Below are 17,426 nucleotides of genomic sequence, written 5' to 3' on the forward strand. Positions count from 1 at the left end.
AGGGCCCCAATTCTTAAAGGTATTGTGCCCTTAAATCTCGGTACTTGGCTAATCAACTTCATACTTTGTTTGGCCTTTCAAAATTTTAATCGACCATCACTGATAAGTCTGTTGTAGACGAAACACATACAATTGTCCAATAAAAGAATAGGACAGTTGAAATGCTAATTGGAAGGGTAGGAAAATACTACAGGAATACAATGATGAGTTATCTATTTCCATAAAGTTATAGATTTCATTGTTTATTGTTTAACGATTACTTTGGGTTCATTTATTTTCGTGAGTACCAATTTTTGTGGATCAAGGAAAACTTAAATGTTCTTTGATATATAATTTCGTTGTTTTGCCGAACTTTGCATACAAGCCTATAGAACATTTGTTATTCGTTGAACATTTTAATTCGTGGTTCACCAGTACCCACGAAATCCACGAACATTAATGAATTTACAGTATTTAATAGAAAATATAACCATTATGGAATATCGTATGCGCGTGTTTTGTAAACAAAAATCGGAATCATACATTTATTATATCCAGATGAAAAGCAAAAATAACAAAATACCGAACCCGAAGGAAATTTCAAAACGGAAATTCCCTTATCAAATGGCAAAATCAAAAACTCAAACAAGGTTTTCTTTCGAGACAACCATGACCCTTCAAACTTTCAGAGCTCTTATTGGATATTTTCATTTTTACATAAATTTATAGTTCGTTTTTACCAAAACATGAAAATGTCAAATCTAGATTTGTTTGATCGTAATTGCATTGTGTGTTATTTTATGGACGTCATCCGAATTTTGTTCGATAACGAAAAATTGATAACAATATAAATAGGTGTTCCTTTACAGACATCGTGATATCATTTTTTATAACGCAAATGTATATAACAGAGAGACGAAATATACATGTTAATGCCGGAGAAGGAAGGACGAAGTACCTTAGCACCAATTTTATCGTTTAATCAAGTGTGTGTTTAGTCACAACACAATCTTTGATTAAACATACTTGTATTGTCACTTTCACATCACAATTTATCTATTTTAAATTATCCCTTTAGCATTTAAACAATCTTTTAGACCTCGCCGTTATCTTGTTTTATTTGTGTCGTCCGCGATGTCTCTCTGACTTGACTTAATCCACTTCGTCCCATTGGGGACATAGGGCGACCACAGTGGCTTTCCATCTTTTTATGTCCTTGGTTAGTTTCTTTTCTTCTCCCTATCTTTTCTCGATTTTCTGTAGATCAGATGTTAGATCTCTGCGACAGGTGGATTATGGTCGTCCTCTATTACGATGACCCTTCGGATTCCAATCTAACGCCTATCTAGTTACATTTGTGTTGTTTTTACGTAACGTGTGTCCAATCCATTTCAATCTACGTTGCGTAATCGTTCTTTCTATTGGTTCTTGTCTTGTCCTTTTCCATAATTCCTTGTTGCTAATGGTGTTTTGCCACTTGATTGCAATAAAGTTTCTTAGAAACCTGTTCATGAAAACTTGTAGTGTTTTGGTAGACGCAGCTGTTAGTCTCCAAGTTTATGACCCATAGAGAAGTATAGATTTTACATTTGAGTTGAAGATCCTGATTTTGGTGTTTGTTTTGAGTGCTATGCTCCTCCAGACTGGTTTAAAGATAGCAAAGGCTCGTTCTCCTTTTCTCTTTCTAGATTGAACGTCTTCATCTGTCCCTCACGATGTACTGATGATACTACCAAGATATGTAAATTCTCGGGCGTCTTCAATTTCAGCATCTGACTTTGGTTTTGTTATGTTGATATTGCATTTTCCCTCATAGATTTTGTCTCTTTTGCATTTATGTACAGTCCTACTTGTTTTTTCAAGGTTGGTTGCTCGGTTTTGTGAGTTTTCATTGCGCTAGGTCGGAAAGCTGGTAGATATCGTCTGCAAAGTCAAGGTTTTCGAGGCATGACTGTAATGTCCATTTTATACCCAGAGGAGAATTGTATGATTTCCGACTCACCCAATCTATAACCATCAGAAAAAGGAGAGGGGGAGTAAATATCATTGCTTGACACCAGTTGATACAGGAAATGTGTCTGTCAGGGTCTCTGCATGGCTCATTTGACATATAAAACCGTCATAGAGCTATTTGATGGCGGATATGATTTTTTCAAGTATTCCATAATATCTGAAGTACTTGATAGTCTATACTATCAAAGACCCTCTCAAAATCTACAAATGTTAGGTATAGGGATGTGTGCCATTCAATGGTTTGCTCAATGGTGATTCTTAATGTGGCAATTTGGTCAATACATGATCTCTCTTGTCTGAAACCGGCCGGTTCATCTATCACAAATTTATCATATTCTTTCTTCAATATTCGTAGGATGATGTGACATAGGACTTTGCTAGGAATCGAAAGCAAAATAATGCCTTTCCAGTTGCTTCAGATGGATTTTGTCGCCTTTCTTTGGTAGTTTAATGAGGATCCCTTTACGCCAGTCTTTATGTATATGTTCGTCATTCCAAATTTGGTTAAGTAGTTGGTAAAGGTTATCAATACATATGTTATCCATTGCTTTAATAGCTTCAGGGTGTATGTTGTCAATTCCTCCTGCTTTTCCATTTTTTTAGTTGTTTTATTGCAGCATTTACCTCTGTTTTGATTATATCTCCTGTCTTGGTATTCAGGACCTGTCTCCCTACTATGTAAGGTGGGTCTTTTTAGTACTTCCTCAAAATGGTATTTCCATCAATTGAATTGTTCTTCTATTTTTGTAATCACATGGCTATTTGTATCTTTAACTGGAGCGTTTGAGTTGCTTTTAATACTATGGCATTCATACAGTCTAGTACCGGCCAGTAACATATTTAACATCGAACAATTTATATCTGCGAAGTGTGTTTGTCATGTCAGTGGGAAAAGTAGGAGTTCGATACTCGGCAAGGATCCGTCAACATAGCCAACCTGATATTAACATTAGAATTAAACCATATGTTATGATAAGAAAAGCAATAAAAAAGAAAGGAGATTTTTGTCATACAAATATGGTGACTTTTGCCATGACGTCCAGCAACAACATACTATACTGAGTATTGCAGCATAGGAAATATTGAAAGTCTAACTACCCAATAAACTCGACTCAATGTCATGTACCGACTCTCAATCACTAGTCTTTTATGTTCAAAACAATGTTGATCAAAATGAAGACGATATCATACCAGACAATTAAGCTTACTCTAACAAACTTTAAGGGAAGTGGGAATTCTACGAATAAACATCTTAATAAAATCCCTGACAATCTTTATAACTCTACATCATCAATGGCAATGGAGTACGATTTTTCTTAGACAATTTTTTTTCACCCAATTCTTGAATATTTAGAACACATTATTTATTTCATACGTCGGAAGCGCTTTTCTGGATTTACCATCATTAGGAACGCTAAGAGTTCAGAATATTTGAAGCCAAGGGTATGTAAGAACCAAAACAGTTGTAAAAAGTATGATTATGAACTCTAACATGTCTAAGATAGATACTATTTGTGAGAATAGAGATGTTAGAATGTCAGATAGACAGACTATTTCCATAACAAATAATCCTAGTGTAAATATGTCAGCACCATTTAATACAGTAGACGATATCTACATGTCCAATTTGCTTTGACATCGCAAATGATGATACAATTAACTGAGACACCTTTCTAGAGTGGTTTCATTATCGCAGATTCATGAAACGGCCTCGTACGAGGTCAACCCCTTCAAGCCGAAAGGAGTGCCGAGGAGTGCACCGCCTTGATACGTCGAACTTTAATTATAAACTTGGTGATACATGTAGAAATTGACACTGTAAATAATAGTGTTAATGATGTTCATAGTGAAAATAATTATCTTATAAGTGATCTGTCTGGTTGTAATATATTTAGTGAACAGCAATATAATGTAATAAACAGATGCACTAATGATTATAATACAATAGATATATCACCCAGTAATATACCGGTAGGGGGTAATACGTGTATTGATTAAATAGATGATCAGATTAATTTGATTTTTGATGTAAATGTTGGGATTGATGAGAATACACACATTTTAGATGACGATTCTAAGCAGTGAATCTTTAGATCTATATCTCAGGTAAAAGCTTAAACAGGAAGATGTGGTATGATTGCCGAATGTCAAGAGACCAAATGACACAAAAAACTAACAACTATAGGTCACTGTATGGCCTTCAACTATGCCCATACCGCATAGTCAGCTTTAAAAGACACAGACATGTTCAAATCGGAACTCTAGAATCGATAATCTTTAAAATACTATGATGAACAACTCCCAGGTTCCATTTCAAACAACTCATTATTTGTTCACCCCATCTTTGCCAACACAAACCCATTTTCAAAATGTACCTGTATATCATCAAACATACCTTCAACAGGGTATCGAGTATGCATATGCAACTCCGTCCTCAACATATTCCTGTAAATCCAATTAATCAATAAGGTCTTAACCTTTTACACAACTCTATCACTCCCGTTCATCTCTGACAAAATTATTATGTATCGTTTAAACATGGTTTAATCTACAAGTCAAGGACATATTGATTGAACGCCATTTTTGCACCAAAGGAGTTCCCATCCAATGACCAATCCAACCAGTCAGCATTATTCTAATCGTAATCTTAGTAATGCCCAGGCTACTTACAACAATCGTAGAGGTCCAGCACATACAAAGAGAACATATCCACCTTCTTACCGTGAATCAGTTTCAATGTGGTTTAACCATCGAGTTTGTACATCTTGATACTCTGATACTGCCGTTAAGTATAACAAAAATCGTAACTTGCTCGAAATCATTATTTAGAAGTAATTTGAGTCACACCAAATTATACTCGTCATCGATATGAATGCAACAATGTTACTCTCTCGACGTAATGATTCCAATAGACGTTTAAGATCTGTTATAGACAAATACAAACTATTCACTTATGCTTACATATTAACTTATCACCATGCAATAGGATCATCCAATATTGACTATATTTTCAGTCATGCAGATGAAATTTGTCTGGAACTTGAGATATGTATATCAGAGAATACATCTAATACTCAGAAACCCTGATCAAATGAAGACCTCTAGAGATCAACTGAAAAGTAATATTCTAGCTGCAGCTGTCAAAGCTATGCCATCTATACCATCTAGAAAATACGATTAACGGGACCAAAATAGAAGGGTAGTCCAATTACTTGATTAAGGCAATTTAATGCACAACAATTGGATTAAATTTGGCAGACCAACGAAGAATCAACCAATAATCAATGAACGCAAATCAATCAATAGACGTATCAGACTACACCAGCGACAGGACATGGCATGTGAGCGTAAACAATTTTATTGTCAAATTCTTTAATCGGGAAAGTTTACAACGTTTTTAAACTTCTCAGAAGGGGAGTATCAAATGCTATTTCAAAACCATAGGGCTTAATTAATGAAGGCAAACTTGTTATTGATCTTGACAAACACAGTACAAATTTGCAAGGTTCTATGAAGTCCTTGCCGTTCCAAAGCAAATTGAACAATTTTATTCTGACTATCAGGAAAATACTCAACTTCATATAGAGCTAATAAAAGTGTTCTTGTGAAGAAAAAAAAAACCATAAGGTAAAACACAGAATTCATGGGAAAACATAATATTGATTTGCTCAATGCAGAAATGTGAAAAAAATCAATAACTGGTTAACGCACTTCACATGATTGGTCAATTCCCTGTATGGTCAGATGTTTTATCCAGGAATAATATATAAAAAGCTTCTATTGTATCAAATGACTTCATATTGTCATATCAATTTGTAATGAAGGGCTTTAACAGGAAAATCCTTTTTTTTTTTAAAGGAAAATGACTTTCAATTATTTTTCTTTCAATTAGTCTATATTGTTTTGTATTAATATCAATTTCTTTTGTGCGATAACAATTATCCGAGGTCATTTGATATTAACTAATTCCCGGATTCTTCAATGTTTTTTTTTTAATCTTGTGATAATGTTGTGATCTTGTGTTTTTTCACATCTTATGATTAATCACATGCTTTAAATGATATATATATATATATATATCAATTCAAATCTTGTATTTTCATTCTATGACTGATATTTACACTGACACCATACATTTGTCTGAAGAGTAAAAATGTTCATGCTGGTAATTGGTTTACTTGTGTTATCGACATACATGCATACAGCTGAATCATGTTGTTGCATGCCAGAGAAATTTGAACTGCACGAATATGTGGAAGATATCTTCACTTGGCCATCAGCAATGATACAAACGGTATTTTGTAATATTATCAATATATAAATACATTTTAATTTTTTATTAGATACGATTTAACAATATATGAAATTATAGCTAAATACAACCGAGAAATAAATCATATTTAGCCAAACCTTCTTTTTTTAAAATCATAATAATATGATTTCCGTAAAATAAAGTTTCTTCGCGTATTAATTAGTAAAAGTTACACGTGATAAATATGATGCATTCAAAGCGCCTTTTTAAATAAAAGTTAATCAAGAACACTGAAAAACATTAAAAGCCAACAATGTTTAGATAATTAGCTAAATATACATAATGTGTATTTGTCATGGATGGATACGTTGTTTTCAAATATATGATCAAAATTGGCCATTAAAGAATAGTCAAAACAATCATATGCTTCTCTTGGGGGCATGAACATTATGTGAGATTTGATTTTCCTGAAGGAATTATGCCTGTGGCGATCGAAGCAATGTAAGCTTAACTCAAAATCAAAGGAAAGTTTTAGAAAAACACGTATTGTTTTTCTTTCACTTCTTAGCATGTTTAACTTCTGTTATATTTGGTAGGAAGAAATAATAAAACAGGTGACAGAAGTAAAAACTATGACAAACAGCATGTTTGTTGTTCTTTTTCAGGGCTATGCAAATATTTCTTTTGACTTGGAAGTGAAAAAATCTGTATTTTTCTTCTATGACGTGAAACTAAATGGAAAAGACGTACCCACACCAACATATCTATTTGATCATTCTTCGGTAAGTACAACACATATCATGTATACTAGTATTTAACTGTTTCAACCACAGGACATCATCTTAACATGACATAATGTTGATGACATTTCAATTGTAGTAAAGTTTACCACAAAATGATAGAGATAAAATAGAAGAAATATAGTGTATACCTCATTATATGCAAATGATTTGATTTGTATCAATATTGTCTGTTTTATGCAACTTGAATCAAGTAAAATCCGCACTCATAGATTACGGGATATTACAAAGTATTAGTTTTGGCTACATGCTAGCTAGAAAAGGGTGTATAATGTTTTACATTGTGAGTACACTTCCACTGTACCAAATAATAAGGATTGATTGATCGATGATAAGTCTATGCCTTAGCATGATGGCCGTAGATATTATGACACAATTATAGTCGTGCGTAGAATGTATGCATATCAGAAGACGCGTTCCCGGTCGACGAACCTGATATTTCAAATCTCCATATCTTTTTTTGATATATTTCAAAAGGATTTTCGGATTTAGAACATATCTTGCCTCGCGATCTTGTTTAATGATAATTCGCACTGTCTATGTTTTAATGTCAAAGTGATCTTTCTTACTTGTGAAATTATGTTAATGTTTTGTTCAATTAATCAAGATAGCCTCAGATAGATATTCTCCTCTTTTTTTAGGGGTTTGTTTCCAACTCCTTCTTTACATGTAATCCCAAACTATTGTGTAGTAGAAACACGTTTACTAATTCGTAATAATCATGATTATACATTTTATTTTAAGAAACTGGTAACTGTCAGCGTCCTATACTCTATATTGTTTGTATATTTTAGGGATTTGTGTACGTATATGATCTACGGTCTAAATATTGTAAAAAGATGCCTATCGGGAGAATGAACCCGGTATGCGTACCAGGTAATTAGCATTTAAGAGATATTTGTACCGAATAAAACGAACTAGTAAAATCTATATCAGTATCAATAAATGATCTTAGAAATACCGACTTACATTTGTCCTAAGGCCTTTTTCACATTAATAAACATATACTTTTGATACAATGATTTATTTTGAAATTCTTTATAGAACATTTTACCTTTTAAATTAGATTTAAAAAAGTTCATTTACATGAAGACACTATATTTACTTTGTTAATAATCTAAAAACTCTTAAGACAAAACAAAAGTATCTTGGAAAGTTCTTTTATTGATAATGTTTTGTCACTTGATAAACCATATCTATATTATGAGTGCTTTTATCTCATTTGTTATACAGATATAATGTTTAGTTAAAGTAGAACAGTGCATTTTGTAATTTTTAAATATTGATCTCAGCATTTTTGTTAGACATTTTGTATTAAAGGGTAATTGTTATCGTCTTAAACATCAAAATTGGAGGTAAATGTTATCAAATTGCTTAAGAGCAACAAAGACTTCGAATTAACTTGACCTTCATTTTAAAACTTCTGATGCTTTCATTCTTGCAGCATATCAATCTACATACAACACACATCTCGGTGCAGCAAAGGAAATGCTGTTTGTTAAGACATATCAGTCTACAGCTGGGAATCAAACAACTAGTACCACAGTAACGAAAGAGAAATGTTATCTCATCAGCTCCGAACTCAATGGTAAGATAATTGAAATAATTAAATTTAAAGCACAAGCCAATAGTTTCTTAAACTATCCAGTACGACCCAGACTCAGTTTGTGAAGGTTTATATTTATAACATTCAAGGGCAAAAAAACAAACAAATAGCTACTTAACAGAGAAAAGTCGTCTATGTTCTTATTCGTCTGCACTAGCCGAATGATTAAACAATAGTTTTATGAACTGCAGTCATGGAAAAAACTTTGTCGGACAGTTATATATTGTTTTAAGTCAAAAGAGAATTGTTGCTGATTGATCGATGTGATAGGAAAAACAAAATCCAAAACAAACCAATACTATTTTTTGAGAAGTATATGTGTTTCTTTTAATAAATAAATAAATAAATAAAGATAAACAGAATAAGAAATGTGCATATGATCCACTATTTGGTCTTTTTACTGTTTATTCGAACGTCATTGATGAGTCTTATATATAGTGTCATAATATTTTTTTTTTTTTTTTTTTTTTTGTAATTTATTTTTATTTCATCTGAAAATACACCAAGTATATATTGTGATACATAATTATATAATTAATTCATAATACATATAATGATATTAAATTTTTCAATAACAGTCTAAAATTAAAAAGTTAGTTATGCTAATTGTTCTAAATTTTCTACTGGATCATACACATCCTTTATCACTCTGGATTAGAATACCTGAATATGCTGATAAGGTTAATGATTGCATCAGCCCTCTCCTATAGCCACATGCATCACTGCCTATACAGTGATGTAAAACATGAGAGGTACCAGGAGAGGCCACCAGAGATCATTAACAGATAACATATTGGACAACATGTTGGACAGAGTCACATAATAAATGTCAACCTAAGTCAAGGGGAGATAATTCAGATACAATCAAACAAAAACTAGTATATCAAAATATATATATAACAATAGCAATAAACATAGATAGTACTTTTAAGATGCACACAAATCACTGTCCAGTTGTGATGTGCATCAACATATTATTAATTCTACATGAACTATTATAAAGCCTTAAGTAAGTACATAAATAGAAAGATCTCTCCTCACATGTGAACTAAGTTTTTAATTAATTCCCATTTACTATCAAATTTCTCTCTTGCTCTAGGGGATCTGTAAAAGGAGGTAGATATTTTTTCTATTTGGTAGGAATTTTTAATCATAGCTATGACACCTTTAAGAGTCGGTAATGAAGTATTAAAGCGACATGTATAAATATAATATTTAACCAGAATAGTGAATAAGTTTAGGGAAATATCCCAAGACTCTGACCCAAGAACAATATTTTCCACATTAAGAATTAAAGTTAAATTATTTTCAACTAGAAAAAGTGCTGCAATTTCTAACCCCAAATTTCTAACTAGCATACATTCCCAGAAAAGGTGACTTATAGTTTCTTTAGTTTCATTACAGAAACTACATAAGTTAGTCTCTTTTAACCCGTATTTCTGCAATAATGCATTTGTAGCGAGAGTTCTATGTAAAATCTTAAACTGGAACATATTAAATTTGTTGTTTTTAGTGCAACAAAAAGGTAAACTATAAAAGAAATCCCAATTTTCTATATGAGTGCCTAGTTCCTTACACATTTTGTCTTCTTGTTTTGTAGGACGTTCTGTATACATTGACAAGAATTTTTTATAAAAGAACTGACATGACTTTTTATTGTTTTTTATAAATTCAAATTTATCGTTAGATATGTGAGTAATTTTCTCTGAAGTAGTGATTAAATTTTTCCAGTCTTTTGGTATCATATGCAGCAAAGAATGGTATTCCAAGAAATTAATATTAAGATTATATTTTTCGCAGAATTCTTTTAAAGTAAAAAAATTACTGTTTTCATCAAGTAAATCACCTATAAAGAAAACTCCGGATTCAACCCACCTCTGGTAAAAGACAGTTTTATTATTAATTTTCAAACTCTTGTTTAGCCATATGGATTGTTTCATGATCCCTTCAGCAGTGCCATTAGTGACAGTGTTTAGGATATTCCAGTTTAGTAAAATATCTTTCCAGAAATTATTAAAATTTGAAGAAATCTTTTGGATACCATCAGGGGTCATCAACCATATTTTGTCTGCTCCTAATCTGTTGTATTGATCTATTAACAATGTTTTCCATGGGGATATATTCAAGGGGTCTAAAAGTTTATTTATCCATGTCATCTTTAATGAATAACAAAAGGATCTTATATCTGGCATTTTCAACCCCCCCATTTTCAAATAACCCTATCATAACTTTTCTTTTAATCTTGTCTGGTTTTCCTGACCACAAGAAACTAAAAAAAAATATTTTGAATTTCTTTTATTTTATCATCCGGAGGATTTGGCAAAACTGTCAATGATTGAATTAGAATAGGAAGAGCTAGTGATTTAATGACAGTGATCTTTCCCATATATGTTAAATCTCTATAAACCCAGGAATTTAGCAGGCTCTGTATTTTTTTTATTTTTTCTTCAAAATTTACAAGCGTTTTATTTTCACTGAACAGATCAAATTTTATCCCTAAAAGTTTAAATTTTCCTGAATGATTCCAGTTCAAATTTCTTGTAGTTGTTAGTTTATCCCTTGAGTGAATCTTTGACCCAATCCATATGGCTTCTGTTTTTATCAAAATTAGCCCTAAGTCCCGCACACTCAGAAAATTTTTCTAAAGTATATAAACATTTATCTAAAGATTTCTCATCCTCGTCTAATAAGAGACATGAGTCATCTGCATACTGGCTTAGTAGATACTCAGAATCATTTATTTTCATACCATTTATATCTGGGTTATTTTTAAGTGCAGCACTCATAAGCTCTAAAGATAATATAAAGAGATATGGAGATAGAGGATCACCTTGTCTAACACCCCGACCAATATTAAAAAATTGAGAGCAATGTCCATTATTTATAATACAGCTCTGAGATTCTGAATATAAGGTCTTGACCCATCTACAGAAAATAGGACCAAATCCTAGAAAAGACAAAGCCAAATCTATAAATGACCACTCAAGAGTATCAAAAGCTTTCTCAAAGTCTAATAAAAGTAAAAGACCTGGTAGATTATCATCTTCTGCCTTTTCCATAATGTCAAAAATAAGCCTGGTACATTCTCCAATATACCTCCCCTTTATGAAACCTTGCTGTGTTTCACTAATTATATTCCCAAGAAAAGGTTTTATTCTATTTGCTAATGCAGCTGATGCAATTTTTGTATCAACATTTAATAAAGTGATAGGTCTCCAGTTTTTTAATTGAAATTTTGATTTACCCTCTTTTGGAATGCATGTTATTACTCCTTGTTTCTGACTAACCGAAAAAGATCCAGTTTCTAAGCTATAATTAAAAGATTTTATAATAAACTCATGGAGGTCTATCCAAAAAAATTTATAAAATTCTGTTGTAAATCCATCTATCCCTGGAGATTTACCATTTTTCATATTTTTCAATGTTTTTAAGCATTCATTAGTATTCAAATTACCCTCTGCCTGTAACCTCTGTTCATCAGAAAGTTTGCGGATAAAAGGATTATTTTCATCAAAAAATAGATTTTTATGTTCTTGATGAAGAATAGGATTTGTTGAGGAGTACAGTTTTTCATAAAATGATTTTTGTTCTTCTAAAATTTCACTTTGGTTGAAAATTTCCTCCCCATTATTATTAATTAATTTTGGAATTATCTTTTCATTATAATTTCTTTTTTCAAGATTACAAAAATAGTTAGTACATTTTTCATCTTCTGCTACCCATCTTGCCTTTGCTCTTGCCATAATACCTGTTACTATTTTCTCTCTGTGTTGAACAAGTTCATTTTCTAAAATTTTAATTTCTGAATTTAATAATTCTGAGGGGTCTATTTCATAATTTTCAAGTAATTTAGCTAGCTTGAGTTCTAAATCAATTTCAGTTTTTGTGTTTTTCTTTTTTATATAACTGGCATATGATATTGTTTTCCCTCTTATCATACATTTTAAGAGTTCCCAAAACATGTGTGGGTTTACTGATAATTCTGTTTCTAGGTCATTCCCAGGCAGAGAGTATTGATTTATAGTTTCCCTAATGCAGTTTTTTATTTCAGTTACATATACAATATCATGTAGTAAGCTATTATTAAACTTCCATGTGCCTTTACCTTTAATTTGATTGTAAAACTGTAAGGTAAGGTACACTGGAGAATGATCAGACCTGTAACTTATATCCATGTCTACATTTTTTACAAATGGTTCAAGATCAGATGAAATCAAAAAGTAATCCAAACGGCTTTGCTTAAGCCCAGGACAACGCCATGTAAATCTTTTTGTTTCTGGATTTAATGCTCGCCATATATCAACAAGGTCCAGGGACTCTATCATATCTAAAATTTTATCATGAGCTCTTATATTGTTTTTAGCACTATAATGTGAGGTGTCCTTATCAAAGTCTTGCACCACATTCCAGTCTCCAGCCATAATTATGGAGCTATTTTTTATACCAGATACTAGACCTTTTATATTTTCAAAAAAAGCTGGAGAGTCCCCATTGGGACCATATATTGCAACAAGAGAAAGTCGATAATCTTGAATGGTCATATCTAGAATGATAAAATTGCCTTCCTGATCCTTTTTTTCTTGGTGAATAGTAAATGTAAAACTATTTTTTATTAGAATTGCTACCCCTCTTGAGCGGCTGGAACCAGAGCTAAAGAATGCCTTATACCCCCACTCATGTGCCCACTGCTTTTCTTTTTCTTTAGTACAATGTGTATCTGTTAATATAATTATATCATATCTTTTCCTATATCTTGAAAAAAATCTCTTCTCTTCACCTCCTCTGACAGACCCCTACAGTTAAGAGATCCTATTTTCAAACTAGTCATTTATCAAACAGTTCAATAGGTGTGATATGTAACTCTATCCAACAGTCAAATGTTTTAAGTATACTATGATGGTATGTAATTCCTGATTTTTTAACATACTGACAAATAAAAAATATCATACATTTAGACATCTGTAAAAAATATATAAAGTAAATAAGATCACAATAAGCTTGGTAGCAATTCAGGGTTTTCAAAATAATAACTCCCCACCCTTTTGAATTCCCTCCCTTTTTACTCCCACCCTTCCGGGTCATTATAAATAGTAACCAAATTTGCAAGACCATGAATAAGTTGTTTAAATTCATTAAGTAACAGTTATGGTCCTGGTATAGTAAGAATTTTGATAACAGTGTCATGATATTATTGTTTACCCTGTATCTACTGTTCTCTGCTGTCTTTTGTTTGTCATATATTGTATATATTTTCGTTTGCCATAGCATGTATATGCTTCTTGCAAATAAAGTACTCATTCATTTATTCATTCAATACAATTAAACTTCAGTAAGTACTTTATTACAGACTCGGAGTATCCAATAAGTTTGAGAAGACAATTTTACGGTACGACATTAGGGATCAAGGATATGTCGGTCTTCAAAATACCCGCTATTTGTAAGAAGATCTTTTGGAATACACAGGTAATGTTTTGCTGAAGAGTTTAAACAATACTTGATAAATTTGCTGCAAAACCATTGTATACAGGATGAGCTATATGACCAAAATAGATCCAAAGGACTTACAAAAAGGACGTTTAAAGACTTAAAAATGAAAAATGCTGAAAAATTGGAGGCTATTTAACGAACCAGATGTTTTAAAATTACACACACCGCTGGAAGGTATACCTCCAAAAGTACTTTAAATTTAGATTGAACTCATTAATTCCAATCATTCTGAGGTCATAATACTTACAGGTTATACATGACATGGGTCAACTAAATTCTAACTGCTCGAAACAATTAACAATATTGCTTGTACAAAGCATACGTAATTGACTGCAAATGATTATATCACAAACAAATAAAGAATGATGTCACCTTAAACTTTTAATGAATCTGAAAACGTTATTGTTAGAGAGAAAAAAATATAAATGGGAACGAATCTGAATATTCAGTGAAAGATGGCTATCTGCTTAACTGTCTAACATTTACAAATTGTTTCCGCAATCACCTGGTAATTCATCTTTTTAATTGAACTTCTTCAGCTTTAACTTTACAAGGCATTTTAACTTTTTTGGATTCGAGCATCACAGCCATGAGCCTTTCGTAAACGAAACACGCATCTGGAGTGCAAAATTATAAGCCTTATACCTTTGATGAGTTATTTTTAAAAAGGAATCTCGATACATATAACATTGATTTTATAATGGTGCATCTTTGTCATGTCCCCTAAAGACATTGCTTTTGTTTTAAATATAAGTTTTAAATTTACATAATAATTGTTTAAATATTTTTTCTGTTAAATATACTGTGCCCAAATGAATTTTAAGTCTGTTTGGTTGGTTTTCATCCACCTAGAAACTTTCATTTCAACATCTATGAGTTTTGGTTAGATTTTTTCATAGTCCACAATAGAGGTTAATATTTACAGTGAAAGTTGTAAAAAAATATTTGAATATTCTAATTTCAGGAAATACCAGAGGTTTCCCGTCGTGTATTTCATCCATTCTACTTATAGAAAAAACGAAACGGTTAGAGACGGTACCTATTTGATGTCAAGAAGTTATCAACAATGTTAAAGTTCATCTTTCAATTTCCAAAAAGAAAACTTACAATGTAGCAATTTTATGCATCTATTTACTATGGTTTAATATTTTCTCTGTCGAGGTTCATATGAATTAAATATATCTATCTTTGTCTCTTTGTCTCTTTGTCTATTTTACATGTTATCATACAAATTTTATAAGAGCTTGCCCATATCATTTTCAACGTCCTCTTGTTAGCAATTTTTTAAATGTTTCATAGTGAATTTTGAACTAAATACAGGCATATTGATGCATTACAGAAAGGCTTTTTAAAATCATTTTGAAACAAAACATTTACGCATAGGATAGAACAAGTATTGTGTCATAGGTTTCTGCTCATCAAATTTTTAAATCATTCCATAGATTTCAAAAAAAAGTTTATTTTTATATTTATCGCCTTCTCAATACTATAATGCACATTAAAACTGTGTTCTTGCTTTCTGTTTTTATCGTATCTGATTGACTATTTCTATTATAATAAACACATTTGTGAAAAAAACTTGTGTTATTTGAATTGCTGTTCTATTAATAGCCAGATAAAGAAATTACTTTTTAAGTTTAAAATCTACTGAAGGAACATGACGTCAACAGTGGGAAATACAGGAGGTAGAAAAGAAATCACAAACTCTTGAAAAGGGGGAGTAAAGAAAATACCTGATACATAAATTCGTAGATGAAATTATATTGAAAAATAAAGGCAACAGTAGTATACCGCTGTTCAAAACTCATAAATCGATGGACAAAAAACAAAATTGGGGTAACAAAGTAAAACCGAGGGAAACGCATTAAATATAAGAGGAAAACAACGACATAACACCGAAACGTAACACACACAGAAACGGATCAAGCATCAGACAAAACACCACGAGAATAACAAATATAACATGAAAACCAAATATATTAATCTGGGATAGACAAGTACCGTGCCACGTCTTATCTCAATTTCTCAAAAATAAGAGAAAACACAAACGACTCAACGTTAAAATGCAACACACACACAGAAACGAACAATAATATAACAATGGCCATCTTCCTGACTTGGTACAGGACACTTTTAAAGGGGAATAAAAGTGGTGGGTTGAACCTGGTTTTGTGGCATGCCAAACCTCGCACTTTAATGGCAAAGTTAAATATAACATTGAAATGACAACACAATATTACAGCACTACAATACAAATTAATAGAACATATTAGACAACTGTGATAATACTCCTTACTTTACACCATTGAAATAAAAATATATATCTTTTGCAAATTATTGATAAGATATTTAAGACATTAACTAAATTAATTCTTTCTCTCTTTTGTTTTTGGGAAAAAATGGGGGGGGGGGGGGGTAATCTATTCCTTTTGTGGTGATGGTGTGTATATATCTCGTCAATTACATAAATGCGTGTAAACTTTTTATTGCCCCTTTAATCAACGTATTTTGTACAATAAAACAATACTAGCTTTTGTGTTTGTTACAAATAAACATTTATTGTTTTCCGGTTATTAACACTTATGATTTACATCCTGTCGATACATGTAATTTTGCATTACACATTGTCATGCTTTCTCACATGACTATGACAACAAGTTGAAATTGGGCTTAGGCTTAGCTGTCATCACTGCGAGGTCTCTGACTTCGGTACTTTGTGTCATATGATATGATTACTATCAATCTGATGTATAAATCACTTTTAATTGTTTTTAACAGTTTTATGTGATGTGAAGCATGTTGGGAGAGGGTCGAGCGTTCACAAATATAATTTACTCCGTTGACAAAGTTGTAGATCATATATACTTTTAAGTAATTACTTTTGCATTTTCAACATCAATTTACATTGTTAATTTGATTTGCATCGTTACCTTGTAGTTGTATCAAATATATTGTGACTGTTGCGTCGTATTAGGTCATATCAAAAGGTTGAGAACTTTCAGCTTAGTTTTGGGGATTGCAAGCATTCTAGTTCAGTCAATCTAGCATAAATTTGACCCTAACCCGAAAGTAATTGCAACAGAAGATTTTTAAGTTTTAAACTTTAACATTATACCCCAAATATACACAGAAAAAAGTCCCATAAAATCTAACTGGAGGAAGACTAAACAAATCACTATTTTAAATTCTTATGGAGATTTGCATTGAAAAGGAAGATAACTCTTGCATAAAAGGCAGAAATAACAATAAAAATTTAAACACAATTATAACTTTACCGCTTCTATTAATC

General features: G+C 31.8%; 1 protein-coding gene across 1 annotated transcript; it reads left to right on the forward strand.

Annotated features, from left to right (window-relative positions):
* The first annotated feature begins 5,771 nt into the window (after positions 1-5,771).
* LOC139485108 (mammalian ependymin-related protein 1-like) lies at positions 5,772-15,328 on the forward strand. The gene is made up of 6 exons (XM_071269236.1): positions 5,772-6,286; positions 6,910-7,026; positions 7,839-7,920; positions 8,489-8,632; positions 13,998-14,113; positions 15,102-15,328. The coding sequence occupies exons 1-6, from the start codon at positions 6,146-6,148 to the stop codon at positions 15,147-15,149; spliced, it is 648 nt and encodes a 215-aa protein (XP_071125337.1). The 5' UTR covers positions 5,772-6,145; the 3' UTR covers positions 15,150-15,328.
* The last annotated feature ends 2,098 nt before the right edge of the window (positions 15,329-17,426 follow it).

Source organism: Mytilus edulis, chromosome 8 (genome assembly GCF_963676685.1).
Source record: "Mytilus edulis chromosome 8, xbMytEdul2.2, whole genome shotgun sequence".
NCBI classification, from domain to species: Eukaryota; Metazoa; Mollusca; class Bivalvia; order Mytilida; family Mytilidae; genus Mytilus; species Mytilus edulis.